Genomic DNA, 20,229 nt, shown 5'->3' with positions numbered 1-20,229 from the left:
AGTGAATTTAATTTTATGAGGTCCCCCAGTTCAAAAAGCTGCATGAGTATATTTGTCAATCAGTATGGTAAACTGCGAAACTAGGCCAAGGGCACACTAAAAAATAGTAATAAATGTATTTGCCTGTGCCATAGTTCAATCAAGCATAGATAAAACCTACTCCCTTAGTTGCTTAAGTCTATGGTTCAAGGGACTTACATTTTATTAAATGAATGAATGCATTTACACTCTTACCATTGATTGTAAAAATTGTGATGCAAATTTTAGTTTTACCAATTAAATAAATCGATATCATATCACTTAAGTATTGTAATGATATTAGATTTTAAAAATCTAAATTTTGGTCTTAAGCTAATAAAAACCCCCTCTCAACGGGATCTACTACAGTAGCCTACATTAAAATTCATGGCATTGCCATTGCCATGATTCATGAAATATATTGCATCAACAGTTTTCGAGTTTTCTAAATATAGGTTAGTCAACATCGCACTCAGGCATGAATAGAGCGGAGGCTGGTCTATACCCCCCCTCCCACCCTGGTGGGAATTTTTGAAATATACATTTTTGTGCTCGTATTGACACGTACTTTAAGATTTTTGGTGTTTGCCACTTGTGAATTACAGCATGTTCCAGAAAACACGAAAATATCATGATAGTTAGAATACATATACATAAAAAAAATGTTTTTCTTTTCCGATTTCGTTTGGCTCTTCTACCAGACCGATTTTCATGATTGAGGTCTCAAATTAAAGGTATTAACGTACAGATTGCACATCATGCATCGGCATATATTTGTCTACAGTCCCACTTGGCTTATACGTAAACGACATTTTCTCCGCATTGATTTCTTGTAGGAGTTAAATTTGGTTTTTCTTTTCAGAGTTCGTTTGGCGCTTCTACCCACCCGATTTTCATTATTGTGGTCTCAATCTCAAATAGATGGTATGCACGCACAGATTTCACATCAAGCATCAGTATATATTTATCGACAGTCACACTCGGCTTATACGTAAATTAAGTTTGTCCCCCATGTATTTCTAAAGGGAGTTAAATTTGTTTTTTGGTTTCCGAGTTTCTTTCAGGGCCGGACTTACCTATGGGCGAAGGGGGCGAACGCCCGGGGCCCCTGGGCCAAGGGGGGCCCCGACAGGGGCCCCCTTTGTACAGTAGTTTTTATTAATAACTTCGAAAATTGATCAGACACTTACCAAATGGCCTTCTTTTGTAACAGCTTTATTTTTATTTTCGTTATCCTATGTTTAAGGTTATTGTAAGGTGCATTTTAAGGCATTACTAGGAATGAAATTCTTGACCCTAAGGGACTTTTTCTCAGAGTTGCACTTGGCCCCACGCTTATAGTGCGTTCACACAGCCGTGGCACCTGAGGGATTAGGAGGCCCCAAGGGTTTCCATGGGGTGTCCTAATCCGTCAGGTGCCACGGCTGTGTGAACGGAGTATAGGCCTGGTTTACACGAGCATATGTGCTAGGCTGTGACGGACAAGTTTCAGTTTCAATGTCCTACCTCGCCCGAACGTACGGCCGCGGCGAATGAGTTTAAGGGGGTCCCGCGCTTGGGACAAAAATACAATAAATATGAAAACTCTTGTCCCAACGTAGAACGTAACTTGTAAAATTGTGTTGTGTTAAATGGAGATTTACTGGAGTTCAAATACTTTTTAAAATAAAAACATTGCTCCGTTTATGTTTTATTAAATGTTATTCTTTTCTTTTACCTCTAAGTATATACCAATAAGGATTTTAAGGGGTAGAAGTATATTATCTGTTCAATTTAAAGGTTTTGTAAAATAGTAATTAATTAATTTATGCGTCAAAATTTTGATCTCCAATTTAGTTATTGGAGTCAAAATCATATAGCACCAGTAAGATTTTTTAAATCTATATAGACACTTTAAAACAACTAGAGTCGTCTGATGTTAACAAAAAAATTACATTTATTGGGATTGGGCGAGCGTTGACGACTGAAATCAAGCGAATAAGCAGAAGCAGGTGCAACAATAAATGATAATGAGCTGATAAGGGATCCTGTCTAGTCCTGTCTGTCTCACGCACGCGCATACACACACATAAAATGCCTTATCGCCTATCCAAAACAATTTAAATCACTTTATTCACTTTACTCCCATAGTTTGTCCTTTGAGACTATTGGTCACGTCAAGTTGGTTGAAATTGTCTTATTTTTGTGTTATTTTATTGTAATTCTGCAAACTAACAGTACAAAAAAAAGCTGAAGTGAGTAATGTGGTATTCAATGCTATGTTTGAGTTGTATTAATCGATATTGGATCCATTTAAACATCTTTCAGTTATAAATAGTTAGCTTGTGAGTGTTTATTAGACATTGCAAGATTTTGCTCGTCAATAAAAAACTCAAACTTGAAAGTCCTTAATGGTACTTTTCATGCTAGGACTTTAACATATTATAAAATCAAGAATGCCATAGGTACCAAAACCATTATGAAAATAAAATAATCACACCTATATTGTAGTAATATTGAAAAACCATACAAATCGACGGCAATAATCGATAATTGAAATACGTAATAAACAAAAATATATCAATACTTATAATCCAAATATATGATGGTAGCCTACCATGCTACCATACCAAATATGCCGTCACTAGTACTACAAAGCAACACATTTTTATTTTTTGTGTAAAAAATTAAAATATGCTGTATATAAAAATATGTTAAAATAGTTATATTTTAAGAAAAATTTTTTATATAGAACTTATTGCTTATTTGGCCTTAAATTGCTCTATTTGAAGCCTAAATTTAGAAATTTTTCCCGGGGGAGGACCCCCCAATCCCACTGGAGGACCCCCCCCCCCCCGAACTGAAATCCTAGGGCCCCATCGGAAAATTTGCCCGGGGCCCCTGAAGTCCTAAGTCCGGCCCTGGTTTCTTTGGCTCTTCTACACGTCCGATCTTCATGATTGAGGTCTTAAATTGGTAGTATGCACACATATATTTAACACCAAGCATCATTGTATTTTTATCTTTTTTATTACTCGACCAAAAAACATGGATTTAATATATTTTTTAATTCGTATTTCAAATTAAATTGTACGGTATTTTACCATTTATAATTATATAGGCTAACCCTACATATTTTGGTATAAGAACCTTCAGTTAAATACCGGCTTGCATTTAAGATATTAGTTATTCAAATCGGACGGGTTTCAAGCAAACGAAAGGTAAACATCGGACATAAAAAAAAATTACAAGGTTTTTCTATGATTAAATATCAATAGCTCCAGTATTTTTTAGGTTTTTTTTATATGTTTTAGACTCAAAATAATCAGTCAGTTATAGGCTTTAATTTGAGCTATTGATCGTTTGAATCAGTTAAGTTTAAAATACTGTATTACACAATCAAAAATCATAAATTTGATTATTTCTCGGATATGATATTTAACGCTGCAGTGCAGCATGGGTCCTTTTGTATAGATTTTTTAGTTTGTTTTGATTTGATTAGTTGATTCCTGTGCGTAGGACGGGCCCACAGCTAGTTAGAATTTGAAACTGCAAGTATGGTGAGGTGAAGTCATCAGATTGTTCTCAGTGACATGCAAGCAAATGAAATGAAACGAAGTGAGCAAAGTATTTTGCAAGTACTGTACTTGATGCTTTTGAACAATGCATTATTCTGCTTGAAGTTGAAAACCGTGATCAGAATTCCTAGATGGTCTGTTATCAGCTGGAAGAACTGTACCCGAATCGGTGGAAGACAATTTACTCAATGTAGATAATCTAGGGAAAGCTGCATGCAAACAGATTAGTTGAGATAAGACCTTTAAGAAATATTTCTCTGGAGTTTTACTGCTGTCCCAGGAACGTGATATTAACCTTGAGAAGCTGATGACATACCTATTAGATCCAGTACCATGGGCATCAGCCACTGTCGATGGATGCCCAACAAAACAGAAAAGGCCAAACTGCTCCATGCTTTGGAGAACAAGGGTACATACTAGACGAACCTCCCAAGATTGAAGAATGTGTGTACCTATGTAATTGACGGTATGGCTTACTTTTAGGTTCTTACTAATATTCCAGAAACCTCTGGTGAACTAGCACAGATTGCCTTCAGCCGTTTTCCGAAATTCAGCAGGATATACTTTATTACAGATACCTATTTAGATGTATCTATTAAAACATTAAAAGAGAGGAGGGTATTTTGAGAAACGATTTAATGAGAGGTCCAAAGTCCTAGCTAATGGTAAAAATAAGGAACAATGGGTTAACCTGCTAAATAATGAATGGTCTCAGCACAAATATGCATAGATTCAAACAAGCTTCAATACATGTTTCTAGGGTAATGTAAGGTTCTTTTTGGTGATATTTTGAAATTCACCTCCCACCCGCAAACAGGGTTGCTGAGAGTAACTTAAATTTTTTTAAATGGCAACCCATATCAATCAGCACATTATTTTAAAGAGATTTAAAAGATAAAATTATTGTCACAAATCCGATTTTGATACGAGGAAAACAAAGTTTTAGACGTTAATTTTACTGAAACCTTACATTCCAGTAAAATTTACGTCTAAAATTGCTCAATAAAATTTATTTAATTTAAATAAAATCTCTTTCCTAGAGGTACTCGTTAAATCTAATGTTATTTAAATAGATTTAATTTAAAATCAATTCAGGCCAATTTGAAATCCGCATTGCCTGCAGGTTTACTGCAGCGGGGGTATTTTATTAACTTTTTTATTTTCATTTGAAGCCTTTGAATACATACTAAAGAAGTTCATAAAAAAATATTGCACCAGTAATTAACGCAGGCTACCCTTTTGTAATTTAAATAAAACAGTTTTTAAATTTAACAGTTTTTCTTTATTTTCCGGAATACGCTGTAATTTAAAAGAAGTAAACAACTGAATTCTTAATCTGGTAGGTAATACCAACAAAAAAAAGTATAAGTCATAAATTCCCACAGGGGGGGGAGGGTTTCATATTGGTGGCTCATGGTCTACCAATGTATCCTACATGTTTCTAAAGTCAATTATCAATTTACAAAATGTTTCACACCAATTTAACTTGTAAGAACTCTTGATGGTGTATGATTAAGTAAATGTCTATTGTAATCAGTTTCGCAAGTTCAGAATATCCGCATGTTTTGAACTTATAAGGTCGCACTCCAGGATAAATCAAAATTTATATTGCTTGATTGCACGGTTGGTTTTAAAGGATTTTCCATACGTAGTTCCACATAAAGTGCACTTGCAAGGTCATTCTACGGTGTGAAGGCATATATGTCTCTTCATATGGCCACTTGTTGTGAAGGATTTTCCACATTTAGTGCACTTAAATGGTCGCTCTCTAGTATGAACCAAAGTGTGTCTCTTCATCTTGCTATTAGTTGTGAAGGATTTTCCACATTTCATGCACTTAAATGGTCGCTCTCTAATGTGAACCAATGTGTGTCTCTTCATCTTGCTATTGGTTGTGAAGGTTTTTCCACATTTAGTGCACTTAAATGGTCGCTCTCTAGTATGAACCAATGTGTGTCTCTTCATACTGCTATTGGTTGCGAAGGATTTTCCACATTTAGTGCACAATGCGCTCTCCAGTGTGAACCAATGTGTGTCTCTTCATACTGCTTTTGATTGTGAAGGATTTTCCGCAAATAGTGCACTTATGAGGCCGTTCTCCTGAATGAACTAATGCATGTGTCTTCATATAACCACTTGTTGTGAAGGATTTTCCGCATATAGTACACTTATGAGGCCATTCTCCTGAATGAATTAATGCATGTGTCTTCATATGGCCAGTTGTTGTGAAGGATTTTCCACATTTAGTGCACTTAAATGGTCGCTCTCTAGTGTGAAGCAATGTGTGTCTCTTCATACTGCTACTAGCTGTGAAAGATTTTCCACATTTAGTGCACTTATGAGGCCGTTCTCCTGAATGAACTAATGCATGTGTCTTCATATGGCCTTGGCGTATAAAGGATTTTCCGCATATAGTACATTTATGAGGTCGCTCTCCAGTGTGAACCAATGTATGATTCTTCATAGTGCTACTAGCTGTGAAGGATTTTCCACATATAGTGCACTTATGAGGCCGTTCTCCTGAATGAACTAATGCATGTGTCTTCATATGGCCTTGGCGTATAAAGGATTTTCCGCATATAGTACACTTATGAGGTCGCTCTCTAGTGTGAACCAATGTATGACTCTTCATAGTGCTACTAGCTGTGAAGGATTTTCCGCATGTAGTACATTTATGAGGTCGCTCCCTATTGTGAACCAATGTATGAATCTTCATATAGTTATTGGTTGTGAAGGATTTTCCACATATAGTGCACTTATTAGAACGCTTATCAGAATGTAACACTGAATGAGACTTTATTTGATTTAATTGAATAAATGTTTTCTCACACGTCAAACATTTAAAGGGATGCTCACCTGTATGTACATATATATGATTCTTCATTTTCCTTTTTGTAGAAAACATTTTTCTACATATTGGACACTTAAGAGGAAGATTTTCAGTGATTTTAGACATTTTTACTTCTGCACTTTTTGACTATGTGAAGCTTATAAATGAAGCTAGTTATATAAGGACATAAAATCCAGGGACAGCACATAAATTTTGAATGAAAAACTCAATTATGAATCCTATTATATCTTCAACACTCTACTCCGTCACTACAATAGTCCAATATCAGCTGTTAAATATGCAGACAACAATCCAGTGTCCATGTCGGTCCTTCATAACCTGGTCCAGTCTACTTCCAGTCCTGTATATAATTTATCTTTGAAAAATCTCTTCCTCAAAACATTTTATTGATATGAGATATATGATGATATACTTAAGCAATTTTTAGCTTGTATTAAATGAGATGCCCCAAATTGAAGTTTCTTATCCTTATGTCTGGGAAAGTGTATTGCTGCATCTGAAACATCCATATTTTATTATATATTATTCAGTATTCATTAAAGGCTGATCAGTGTGTGTGTGTGGGGGGGGGAGGGAGATTGAAGATGAAAATGTCTTGAAAACAACAAATGAAAAGAACTTCTTCTTTTGTTGGAGTTACTGATCTGTGAAAGAATTTTTCAATTATTCGGCCAACAAAAAAATTATGACTTTGGCACATCAGCGCTTCCAGTGAGACTTCTAAGTACAGTTAGTATCAAGTATAAAGGGAGAAACGTATGATTTTTATTATCTAAATATGAATTCAGAGGATCACTTCATTTGTCTGAGTATGTTAAAAATTACAAAATATTAAGAAAATCAGTTGTACGAGATTTGTTTGAATAAATAATAATATTTGGTTGAATCAACTGTCCAAGTTTTCATGTGTCCTTTTTTAATAAATTATATTAAAATATCAGTTGTCCGAGGTTTGTTTGGATAAATAATACTGTAATATTTGGTTGAATCATTTGTCCGAGTTTTTTTTTTTTTTTTTTTTTTTTTAGCGAATTTCCCATATAGGGAATAAGCTATTACCGTAGTACTCATGGTAAGACCTGGACCCGGGACCGATTTACTTTTTCGTTTTGAGGTCCCTAGAGGCCAAAAACACCATCCGTTCAAATTCATATATATATGTGTTATTAGTAGCCCTAAACATGCAAGAAAATAATATATATATATATATTTATATATGTGTACGTTAGCGCAATAACTCAAGCAAAAATCATCCGATTTTGATGAAATTTGGTACAAACGTGTAAACCTACGTTTATTTGAACGAGTTCGCGAACCAGTATGATCGGACTATGGGAACAGGGGTTTATGGGGGAAAAATTGGTTTTGCCCATTTTTGACCATAAAAACTTAAAATTTAGCAATTTCTTTTCAAACCATTTTGTAGAGCTTAAAAAAACAAATAATTTAGTGTATTGAAGCGTTATTATGCGCCTAATGGTTACGGAGGAAATTCCAAAAATTGGTCGATATAAAATTCCCATGTTATTCTTATGGAGAATAAGTAAACTGTTGTAGTTAGCTCGTTTATGAACATATTTTGATCAAATTTGGAAAATGACTTCATTTCATACTAAACTATTAACATTTTACAAAAAAAAACTTTTTACCCTCCCTGTTGCAGCAAACCTAAGTACTCGTTAAACTAATGTTATTTAAATAGGGAATAAATGTGAAATTTTAAAGGAGACATTTTAGTGTAGATCCAATCAAAGCAAATGGGAATTTGCTTAGTCTGCAGGTTTGCTGCGGCGGGGGTATTTTATATTAAAATATCAGTTATAAACAATTCAGTTGTTTATAACATTAAAATATTGTTGTACTTGAGTTGATAGGATTTTAAATTAAATAGAAGTGGAATTTTACTTTACTTCCATCACTGCACAAGATAGGTGAAGATAAAAGAAAATAACTGTAACAAATAGGTACTTTAAGTTTTAAGTGAAAATATTTTACACAATAACTTAACATTAAAGTAGACTCCCTCTTATCCGGACATCGGTTAAACCGGACTACACTCGGCGGAAATGACATCTCTTTAACCGGACAATTTTTATCAGCACATCGGTTTAACCGGACTAGATCGGTAGGAAGTGGATGGTACTGAAATGACTGTTCTCGTGGGAAAGATTTGAGACCAGTGATCAAATACGTAATAATCATTATTGGTCTAAATACGTAATAATCATTATTGGCTTATACAGTATGCATTTAAACGGTCCATTTTAGTTTTTGGGGACGTCGGTTTAACCAGAAGAACCGTTATCTGGACTGCCCTTGGTCCCGAGGATAAGAAGGAGTCTAAGGTACCGGTACAGCTTTAAACGGATTAAAACCTTACTTATAGAAATTAGAAAATAAAGCTTATGGCCTCAAAGTTATGGCCAACATTTCAGTAAGTTGTATACAGTTTATACTGAGTGTCCTGACGTTGTAGGTCATCAAAATAGACATTCTGAAGTAGTAAAGAAAAAAAACTCTTGTTATAAGTTTGTGGGACTATAAATAATGTAAAAAGTTTTGTGTAAAATCTATATACAGGGTGACAATTCAGTCTTAGGACGACTTTATAACTTTAAAACGAAAAGATATATCACAACCAAATTTGGCTTATCATTGCTGGTAATAGTAAGCTTCTCGTTTGAGTACATGATGATCGGGAGTGAAAATTTAAAAACGTACGTTTTCAGGAAAAGCACTTTGCAAATTCGTTTCCCCTTTTTTCAAAACTTTTATTATTTTTTTTATTTCATTAACATTTGGAAGTTTCATAAAATGTCCATGGTAACACAATATCTTTGGTAGTTTCTTTTTAAAAGAGCATCTTTAGTTGAAAAACACAAAATCCTGTCACGACCATAACGGACGTTTAAATGAATATTAAAAATAGTTAATATTATTTGTATAACTATGTTTTGCTATAAACTAATTTACTTTTATGACCATTATACAATAAAAAGGTCACTGAGCTTTTGGTATATTTGGTCTTTCTAGAAAAAAATAAAAAACTCAAAAAATTGAAAAAAGCCAACAAAATCTTTTCAAATTTGTATAACTCCGAAGAAACTTACCTGAGACCCGAAAAATCGTTATGTTTGTATAGAGGTGTGCTTCTTTTGTGTATAAAACATTGAAATATGACGATATTTTAATTTTTGAAATTTTTATGATCGAAATCATAAGTGTGATGGTCAGGGACAAGCAGTACGGTCGTGAATTGTCTGGAATAATCTAAATCTTTCTAAACAATCCTTCAATTATCCTGTTAGTTATAATAAAAATATGTGTTTCAATTGAACTAAACTGTTCAATTTACAATTATATTAAAGTTATTGTCACGACCAAACACACTATAATCCATAATGCTGGATTGGTCGTGAAAAACCCGCGATGGTCGTGAAACTTTGGTCGTGAAATTACGTGTTATTTGGCTCTGTTCTGGCGGTAGCCCTGCACCTCATGTTCGAGGATACAAAGTGGACTTCTACGTTAATCTAGCAATTGAAATATCTTATAAACAAAAATTAACACCATGTCTACTTCATCGAATGACTACGTACGGTCATGGACACACCAAAATTACAAAAAACACAATCTTTCCTTTATTAATCTTGTAATTCCTCCTTTCAACTCGAAATGACCGGCACTAGAATCCTGACGTACACCCCAAACTAGTCTCTAAAACCAACTGACTCCATCGACGCCAGGCTTGCCACTGTCGTGCTCCAAAGTTCAAAATTTTTCCCAAATGGTCGTGACGCCAAATCGAGGGACAGACTTATTTTGTCATGGTAGTCAGTTTGTAATGACAATAAAATTATAATATGCTCCTTTTTTGTAATTTTAATAACCATTGATGACATAAAAATATGGCTTTATATATTTTGGCATTAATAATTAGTCTAAAAACAGTGTGAAAGTTGGAAAATGTACCCTAGGGACACGTCATGGTCGTGAATTTCGAGACTTTAAAAATACGAAAAAAATACCTAGAACCTATTTAAAACCAAATAAATGTGTGTAACATGTTGCCCCCATCCCAAAAAATATTAAAACACATAATAATAAACTAATAATAAAAAATAATCAATACCGGCGTAAGGCAAGGAGATGGGATGTCACCAATGCTGTTTAACATCGCCTTAGAAGCATTACAAAAAGTTAAATCCTCAGACATAGGCATAAAAATTGGAAAAACATTTAATATACTAGGTGGCGTTCGCAGAGGCATCCACAAAATTGAGCGGAGTCATCGAGGGTTTATGTTATATTGTTTTTGTCATACTGCAGTAAAAACAGTCGTCTATGCGTTGCAGGTCTAAAGTAGCATTTTTACTCTCTAGGGAGTAAAAATAGTTTTTAGCCTCTATGGAGTAAAACATCAGCTGTTGTCAACTCAGTTGTAAATTTGAATTGTAAACGATTGCATGTATCTAAAATATGTATCGATTCGTGCTTCGTAATCATTTTAACCTAAAAAGTCTACAGTCTCTTCCCATAGCATTTTAGTATTGCAGATACATTCATCCATTCCCACACTCAACACTGCTCACCTTTACTACTTCCTTCACCACCCCCTACGTCGTAGACCTGTTCCCTCTCTTCCCATAGCATTTTAGGATTGCAGATACATTAATGTAATTGCCAAAGACAGTTCCCACACTCTGCATTGCTAGCCGTACTAATTGCTTCACCATTTCCTACGTCATAGACCTGTTTCCATCCTTTCTCATTACATTTAAGATTACAGACACATTTATCTAACTGCCCAAACGGTTCCCCTACTCTGCACTGCCAGCCTTTAATACTTCCTTCACCACGTCCTCCGTCGTGGGTGATGTTTCCTTCTCTTCTCATCGCATTTTAGGATTGAAGATACATTAATCTAACTGCCACAGACGATTCTCACACTATGCTCATACTTCACTATTTCCTAAGCCACTTCCTACGTCGTGGACATTTTTCATCACTTGCCATATCATTTTAGTATTTTAGATACGTTAATCTAATTGCCACAAACATTCCCCACACTCCGCACTGCTACCCTTTACTACTTCTTTCTCCATTTCCTATGTCGTGGGCATGCTTCCATCCCTTCTCATGGCATTTCAGCTTTGCAGATACAAATGGTTTCCAGTTCCCACATTCCACACTGCTCGCCTTACTACTTCCTTCACCTCTTCCTACGTCGTGAACCTGTTTCCCTCTCTTCCCATAGCATTTTAGGATTGCAGATACCTTAATCTAATCGTCATAAACAGTTCCCACAGTCCGGACTGCTTGCCTTGACTACTTCCTTCACCACTTCCTACGTCGCAGGCCTGTTTTCCTCCCTTCCCATAGCATTTTAGGATTGCAAAAACCTTAATCTAATCGTCATAAACTGTTCCCACACTCCGGACTGCTTGCATTTACTACTTCCTTCACCACTTCCTACGTCACGGACCTGTTTCCCTCCCTTCCTATAGCATCATAGGATTGCAGATACCTTAATCTAATCGTCATAAACTGTTCCCACACTCCGGACAGCTCACCTTGACTACTTCCTTCACCACTTCCTACATCGCGGACCTGCTTTTCTCCCTTCCCATAGAATTTTTGGATTGCAGATACCTTAATCTAATCGTCATAAACTGTTCCCACACTCCGGACAGCTCACCTTGACTACTTCCTTCACCACTTCCTACATCGCGGACCTGCTTTTCTCCCTTCCCATAGAATTTTTGGATTGCAGATACCTTAATCTAATCGTCACAAACAGTTCCCACAGTCCGGACTGCTTGCCTTTACTACTTCCTTCACCAATTCCTACGTCACGTACCTGTTTCCCTCCCCTGCCATAGCATCATAGGATTGCAAATACCTTAATCTTATGTTCATAAACAGTTCCCACGTCCCGAACAGCTCGCCTTTACTACTTCCTTCACCACTTCCTACGTCACGGACCTGTTTTCATCCCTTCCCATAGCATTTTAGGATTGCAGATACCTTAATCTAATCGTCACAAACAGTTCCCACAGTCTTGACTGCTTGCCTTTACTACTTCCTTCACGACTTCCTACGTCACGGACCTGTTTCCCTACCTTCCCATAATATCATAGGATTGCAAATACCTTAATCTAATGGTCATAAACAGATCCCACGCCCCGGACAGCTCGCCTCTACTACTTCCTTTACCACTTCCTACGTCGTGGACCTGTTTCCTTCCCTTCCAATAGCATTTTAGGATTGCAGATGCCTCAATCTAATCGTCATAAACAGTTCCCACACTCCGGACAGCTCGCCTTGACTACTTCCTTCACTACTTCCTACGTCGTGGACCTGTTTTCGTCCCTTTCCATAGAATTTTAGGAATGCAGATACCTTAATCTAATCGTCATAAACAGTTTCCACACTCCATACTGCTACCTTTACTACTTCCTGCACCACTTCCTACGTCACGGACCCAAGCTAGTGTCGTCATTTGATTATATGTATTATCCATACCGTTTCTGTCCTTATATCTGTGGAATAATGCTATCAGCTATTTCCTTATTTACTGCATTCAAAAGTCAACAGCTGATCATATGTCTTTGTTTATGTGTCAAATACTGCTTCCATAAGGATTACATTGAAACTTTGAGACCCAGTGGGGCGGATTCCTGAGAGACTATTTTAACGCCATATAGATGTTGGCACTCACCGATATGGTCTTTATCACCATGCAAAATTTCAAAACGATTGATTCAGCCGTCTAGGAGGAGTTTGCGTATTACGAAATGCACAAAAGTCGACGTATAAGAGCTTCGCTCGCTTCGCTCGCTCCGCTCAACTAGCTTTTGCAGATGATGTAGCCATAATGGCACACAACAAGGATGATCTCAGAGAATTAATTAGAATATTAGTAGAAGAAACAGGAAAATTTGGCTTAAATATTAATGACAGTAAAACAAAATTCATGAAGTGCGGAAGATGGGATGGTAAAGAAGAAAATGATGAAGATGATGATGATATCTTACAGATCGAGAGCCACTCTTTTCAGAAAGTAAATAGTTTTCAGTATCTAGGAGTCCTATTATCAGACAACAATAATGAAGAATTGGAAGTAATAAACAGGTTAAATTCGGCTAACAGGTCCCTCCATGCATGCAATAGATTGTTAAGCTCAAAATTATTATCCCACAACACCAAATTACGTATTTATAAAACAATAATAAGACCGGTTTTACTGTATGGCTCAGAAACATGGGCAATGAGCAAAAAAATAGAAAAGAAAATTATAACATTTGAAAACAAGGTTCTCAGGAAAATATATGGCCCGACGCTCGAAGATGGAATATGGAGAATGAGACACAACATCGAGATTAGAGAGCGCTATAAAGACCCTGACATCATAGCGGAAGTCAAGGGCAGAAGATTGAGATGGTTTGGTCATATTTCGAGAAGAGAGGAAGACTCCACTACGAGAAATGTACTTGATAGAAACCCCGAAGGCAGGAGACCACGAGGCCGTCCCAAACTTAGATGGAAGGATCAAGTACATAAAGATGTAAGAAGACTGGGAAGGAGTGGAAATGACACCAAAGACAGAGACATCTGGAGGCAGTGTGTGGGCGAGGCCAAGTACCTCTTAGGGTACCAGTGGCCACTCCAGTAAGTAAGTAAGTAATAATAAACTAAAAATCCAGTATCTACAAAGTAAAAGGCCAGGGACATGAAAACGTACGTTTTTAAATTTTCACTCTCGGATGTCACCTTTAGGGGATTTATGAGTATTCATGTTTAAAGGGAATTAAAGAATTTAGTTAGCTGTTTCAACTAAAAAAATTGGTTCTATGATCAATCAATCAATCAATCTTACTAATATTATAAATCTGAAAGTTTGTGTGTTTGTGTGTTGCTCAATCACGCATAAACTACTAGACGGATTGGGCTGAAATTTGGCATGATGATAGCTCACATTCCCGATTAACATTTAGGCATATTCTTATCTAAAAAACACTTTCAGGCTCCGCCCCAGTGGCTCTGTAGTTTCCCATGTTGACCTTATGAGTAATTATATTTAAATGTTATTAAAGAATCTTAACAGCTGGTTCAACTTAACAATTTGACTCTGTGATGTTCAATAGCATTAAAAAGTAAATATGTTTACCAACAGGGTGCAGCACTTTTTTTTTAATTTATGAAAAAAGCTAATTAGAAACCAAATGGTGAGTGAGCGTAGTGAACAAACTTTAACCTGGAGGCGAGTTAGCGTAGCAAACGAGCTAAACCTGAAGGCAAGTGAGCACAGCAAACGAGCTCCAACCTAAAGGTGAGTAAGCGTAGCATTTGTCTGAAGGACTTGATTGAGCAATGAGAACGAGCTCATCTTGAAAATAAATGAGCATTGACATAAAACCACATTAGGACAGGACGACGTGTGTCGGGCCAAAAAGTTGTGGTACATGCACAATGAGAACTTTATTTTTATTTTTATTTTTTTTGGTTTAGGAGCAGTGGTAGAACATCAGGGCTATGGTAGATATGTATGCTACACTAGGATGCCTTATCAATTAAAAGACCAAATTTTCTTAGACCGTGTCCTCTTCCATAACTGTAATAAGCATTTTATACTTATATGCTAACCCTCTATGAAGGACGGGTACTCTGCTATATCAATATTATAAATCTAAAAGTTTGTGAGTATGTGTGTGTTGCTCAATCACGCATCAACTACTGGACGGGTTGAGCTGGAATTTGGCATGATGAAAGCTCACATTCCCGATTAATATTTAGGCATATTCTTACCTCAAAAATCCTTTCGGGATCCGCCCCGGTGGCTCTGTAATTCCTCATGTTAACCCTATGAGTATTCATATTTAAAGGGAATTAAAGAATTTAGTCAGCTGTTTCAACTAAAAAAATTGGTTCTGTGATATGCAAAAGCACTATAATTTTTCTGCATTAATGAAAACAGCTAATTTTAGCCATTGACTATTTGAACCAAGCAGCAACTGTGATATGCAATGAGAACTGCCAAAGTTGGACTCTTTACAGTTATGTTTATGTTTTTAATTTCATGAATAGTTTGTGATATTTTGAAAATGTTTAATAATTTTTTTTCTCTGTTGTTTAGGTGAAGTGGTAGAACATTAAAGTAAAGTTATGGCTATGGTAGATGTGAAATATTAAAGTATAGTGTAAATTTAACAAAGCAAATTTTATCAAAATGTGTCCTCCCCCATTGCAAATGCAAAGCTTGAGTATAACTGCAATAAGCATTTTATACTTATATGCCAACCCCGTACGAAGGACGGGTACTCTGCTAGTAGGAAGTAAGTTGAAAATCTTAAAGGTAAGCATAGGTTATGAAAATTGTAAGCGTAAACATGGGTCGATATGCACATCAAATTAAAGGTATTTATTAGTAGAATACAATGCTACATTACAAATTTGAGCTCAAAAGAACGAATGAGTAAAAAATAGCAGCCATTTTAAGATTCAAAATGGCAGATTCAAGAAATATTTGAATGGTTGCCATTTTTTGGCTCGGTTGTCCATCCAGTTTGCAGCATAGTTTTTAGTTCAACAAGACCTACAATTTATGTACCGTACATATCAATCTATGCTTACCTTTTAAGATTTTCAACTTACTCCTTATGCGCCGTCCCGCATAGGTGACATCCGATCACTGTATGGACTTTTCAAACGCTTCTGGAAGTGGATAAACGCCTCCCATTATCAAGTGAAAAATTACTAATGCTCCATTAATCTAAATTAATTGGCCCTCAAAAGGTGGCTAGTCACAAAAACTTCTTGCTGAAAGGTCTGTGTTTGACTTGCTGGTTCGTTGTTTGCAAGCAACGTTAAACTGTGACATATTTTCAATGTGTCTGGTTTCGTAGTGTCATGCAACGCCAACTCAGGACAACTTAAAAATGTGTCCGTGTTCGTCGTTTGTATGCAATGTTTAACTTGAACTTATTTGAATGTGTCCATGTTCATCAATGTCTATTTTCATCGTTGTCTAATTTAAGCGTTGTCTGTTTTATCGTTGTCCATGTTTAACGTTGTCCAACTTCGTCATCGTTCCGTATAAATAGTATTCTGGCCAAAAACATTATGCAAGCTACGCAAGGACAGTTAATGCATAAAGTGTAAATGAAGAAGTTCTCCCTTGGTTCAATTTCAGTAGCCACATATGGTTTGAGGGGAAGTTTTTTTCTGCTTAATGCATGTTGCAGCTGATTGACATTTAGACAAATCTCAGCGGTTGAGTTATGTTTTAATGGTATGATAACGCGGAGGGATAGATTTCTTCTTCTAAAAGTAAATAAACTTTGTGAATGGAGTTAAATAATGTATATTGACATTATGGCATTCTCCTGTTTTTTTTTTGTGAGTTCACAAACCCACTTACAAGGTTAGTTTTTTTAGTCTGGCGATAGCAAAGATTTCTTTAAAATTTTTAATTTGGGGGCAACTAGAGATCGATCTGATTGGGAACGTCGGCTACTTAGCTCCCTTTGAGACGAACTCCAATTGATTATATGCAGAGTTAAAGATAACCAGACTATAAATGTTAGAAATGTTGTCCTCTCTATTATCTTGCAGCCACAAAACGAGTAAAGGTTGGTAATCTTGGACTTGACTATATCTACTACAAAATGGCAATGGCCATCGCTCTAAATTTCATATTTTAAGAGAGTCTGATTGTTCAAGTATCTACGAAATAATAGTGTTCACTGAAACAATTATATCACCAGAAATATTCACTCCTGAGCTAGGTCTTCAAGATTTTAATGTATTCCGGTGCGGTAGATCTCTAATGACGAGTCTCAAGACGGAGCTCGTAGAATTTCATGTCCCTGCTAGAACCCGCTCTCTTCAGACCTTCTTAACCCTAGGACTACCCTGACCTGATTAATGCTAAAATGCTCGGTGCCTTGGCAATTTTGGCCATTTCGCAGAGGTTTTTTTTAACAGTTCGCAGTGCCTAAAGTACTATTGATAACCTAGTCATATCCATACTTGTTTTGTTCAGAAAAGAAAGGAGATTAAGAATCAAATATAATTTCAGGAATTCCTGTTGGTGGGTTTTTTGCATAATGTGCAAATTTTTGAACTTTTAATTGGTACTTATTTAGGAGCCAGACCCCAGCTTAAACGTTCTAAAATCACTTTAAAAAAACTATTCTACGACATCAAAAATACAACCTTATTAAAGACTAGCATAGTACCCGTCCTTCGTACGGGGTTGGCATATAAGCTTAAATTGCTTATTGCAGTTATACTCAAGCTTTTCATTTGCAATGGGGGAGGACAAAGTTTGATAAAATTTGCTTCTTTAAATTGACGGTATATACTATGGTATTACACATCTACCATAGCCATAATGTTCTACCTCTTCACCTAAACAATAAAGAAAAATAAAGTATCACAAATTTAAAAAAAATCACAAATTATTAATGACATTAAAAACATAAACATAACTATAAACAATCCTACTTTGACAGTTCTCATTGCGTATCACAGTTGTTTGTTGCTGCTTAGTTCAAATTAGCTGTTTACATAAATGCTAAAAAAATATAGTCCTGCACCCTGTTGCTAAATCTTATAACTTTTTAATGCTTTTGTATATCATGGAACCAACTTTTTTAGTTGAAACAGCTGACTAAATTCTTTATTTCCCTTTAAATATGAATACTCATAAGGTTAACATGGAGAACTACAGAGCCACTGGGGCGGAGCCCGAAGGGATTTTTGAGATAAGAATATGCCTATATGTTAATCGAGAATGTGAGCTTTCATCATGCCAAATTTCAGCCCAATCCATCCAGTGGTTTATGCGTGGTTGACCTTCAAATACACAAACAAACAAACACACAAACTTTCACATTTATAATATTAGTGAGATATTTTTGCTTTTATTACTGATTAAATATATAAACAATAATCCCAACTCACAAAGGTAGGGGGCTGGTGAACATTCGGAGTTTTGGGTGGGGAAGATAAAACGTGGTTAACCATGGGGAGAAAAGGGTAATTTGACGGGTAAAAGGGTAATTTATAGGTAATTTCTCAGTAAGAATGGGAAATTAGTCTCTATAAATGGGTACTTTCCTTTGCCGGCGATGACGAGGAGCAGAGCCATCAGAGACAGGAAGACAATCAGAATTGTATTGTACCATATGTCTTATCGGAAATTTAATTTTTTTTGTTTTTAAATACTGTAACTACTTTACTTCTTTACAATTGCTCGATTTCGAGCAACATGTACACTAGTAAAAAAAAAAAACTATAACAAAGTAAAAATACCCCCTCCGCAGCAAACCTGCCGTCCAAGCAAATTTCCATTTGCCTGCAATTAATCTATTTATATAACATTAGGTTTAACGTGTACCTAGGTTTGCTGCTACAAGGAAACTAATAAAGTGTTTTTAAGTAAAATAATTATAGCTTAGTATAAAATCAATAAATTTTCCAAGTTTGATCAAAATATATCCATAAACAAGCAAACCACAACATTTTACAAAATTCCCCATAAGAATAACATGGGAATTTTAAAAGTTTTCTCCGTAACCAATAATCGTACAAAAACACTTAGATATACTGAATTATATATAATTTTAAAACTGAGCTACGTAGGGGGGGACTAAGTTAGACACTTTGATTTCACTCCAATATATTACTTGCTGAATATCCTCCGAAGCTAGATGTGTCTTTTTTACATCATCTGGGACACAGCGGTATTATAGGCTAGTAAGATTATGCCATTGTAAGTTAATTTCCTTGAGATATCACTTCGCCCGCAATCTTATTGCTTCAATATTTCCAGAGAACTAAAAAAAAAGTAAGTTTGGTTAGTTAGGTTAGGTTATGTCAGTTTAATTTTATAATAGAGATATATATTTTAAAATATCGATTATAAGCAATATTTTCAATCTTTATTAGCATAATCCAGTTATGAAACTGTACCCAACGTTAATACTAAATACTGATTGAAATAATCTGTTCAATTAAGATAACAGATGACTTAGCTTAGGCCTAGTTAAGTTAGGAAAGGGCCTAGGAAGGACATAAGTTACACTTAACCTCAGTTTACTTACCAATTACACAGTAAGTAATTGACATTAAATTTACATTTAACCACAACTCAGGGAAGATTTTATAGACACAAATATAGTGAAATCACTGCATTAAAATTAAAATATCAACAAAACAAAACAAATCTGGTTACTGTTCGTATTTTTAAAATCACCCTAACCGGTATTTACTCAGGGGAGGTATAGAAGAGGCTACGATACGATGACAGCTGAGGGCTTCTTATTAGCTGAGGGAACGCTATTACCCACGGCCGAGGCGGCCGTGCTATTACCGTAGTACAAGACGTTCAACAGCCATCGGCCTCGGTGGTCTATTGGTTAGCGTGCCGGGCTGATATACTGTAGGTCCCGGGTTCGAATTCCGCTGGTAGCATTAACTTTTTGTCCAAGATTTTTGTATTATCAGCAAGTTTGGTTGGTTTGGTTTGGTTATTACAGTTTAATTTTATTATTAAGTCATTATAAAATTTTAATTGAGCAATTTCTAGTTTTATTTAATAAACAGAATTATTTTTCCGATTACTAAACTTTTGTTATATTATTTCTTTATCAGCAAGTTTGGTTAGTTCGGTTAGGTTATGATAGTTTAATTTTATAATTAAAAAATAGTAAAATTGAATTTGAGGCATTTATAATTTTATTTTATGAACAGAACTATTTTTGCGATTAGTAAACCTTCATTGCCAAAGTGCTCTCT

At 35.7% G+C, this 20,229-nt stretch overlaps 1 protein-coding gene across 2 annotated transcripts; it reads right to left on the bottom strand.

Annotated features, from left to right (window-relative positions):
- Window positions 1-5,472: 5,472 nt before the first annotated feature.
- Window positions 5,473-19,655, bottom strand: LOC128988884 (zinc finger protein 98-like). Of its 2 annotated transcripts, XM_054410635.1 has the most exons (3): window positions 19,536-19,655; window positions 19,119-19,268; window positions 5,473-6,922 (listed from the first exon to the last, which is right to left on the bottom strand). In XM_054410635.1, the coding sequence occupies exon 3, from the start codon at window positions 6,529-6,531 to the stop codon at window positions 5,572-5,574; it is 960 nt and encodes a 319-aa protein (XP_054266610.1). In that variant the 5' UTR covers window positions 6,532-6,922; window positions 19,119-19,268; window positions 19,536-19,655; the 3' UTR covers window positions 5,473-5,571. The 2 variants fall into 2 exon arrangements, with proteins under 2 accessions (XP_054266610.1, XP_054266618.1); XM_054410643.1 differs by lacking the exon at window positions 19,119-19,268.
- Between the last annotated feature and the right edge of the window lie 574 nt (window positions 19,656-20,229).

The sequence above is a fragment of the Macrosteles quadrilineatus genome, unplaced genomic scaffold (assembly GCF_028750875.1).
Source record: "Macrosteles quadrilineatus isolate MER2022 unplaced genomic scaffold, UCM_ALF_1.0 Scaffold_1__1_contigs__length_201487025, whole genome shotgun sequence".
NCBI lineage: Eukaryota > Metazoa > Arthropoda > Insecta > Hemiptera > Cicadellidae > Macrosteles > Macrosteles quadrilineatus.
Note: the sequence above shows the minus strand (reverse complement) of the source record. Positions and strands in the feature narration are given on the sequence as shown.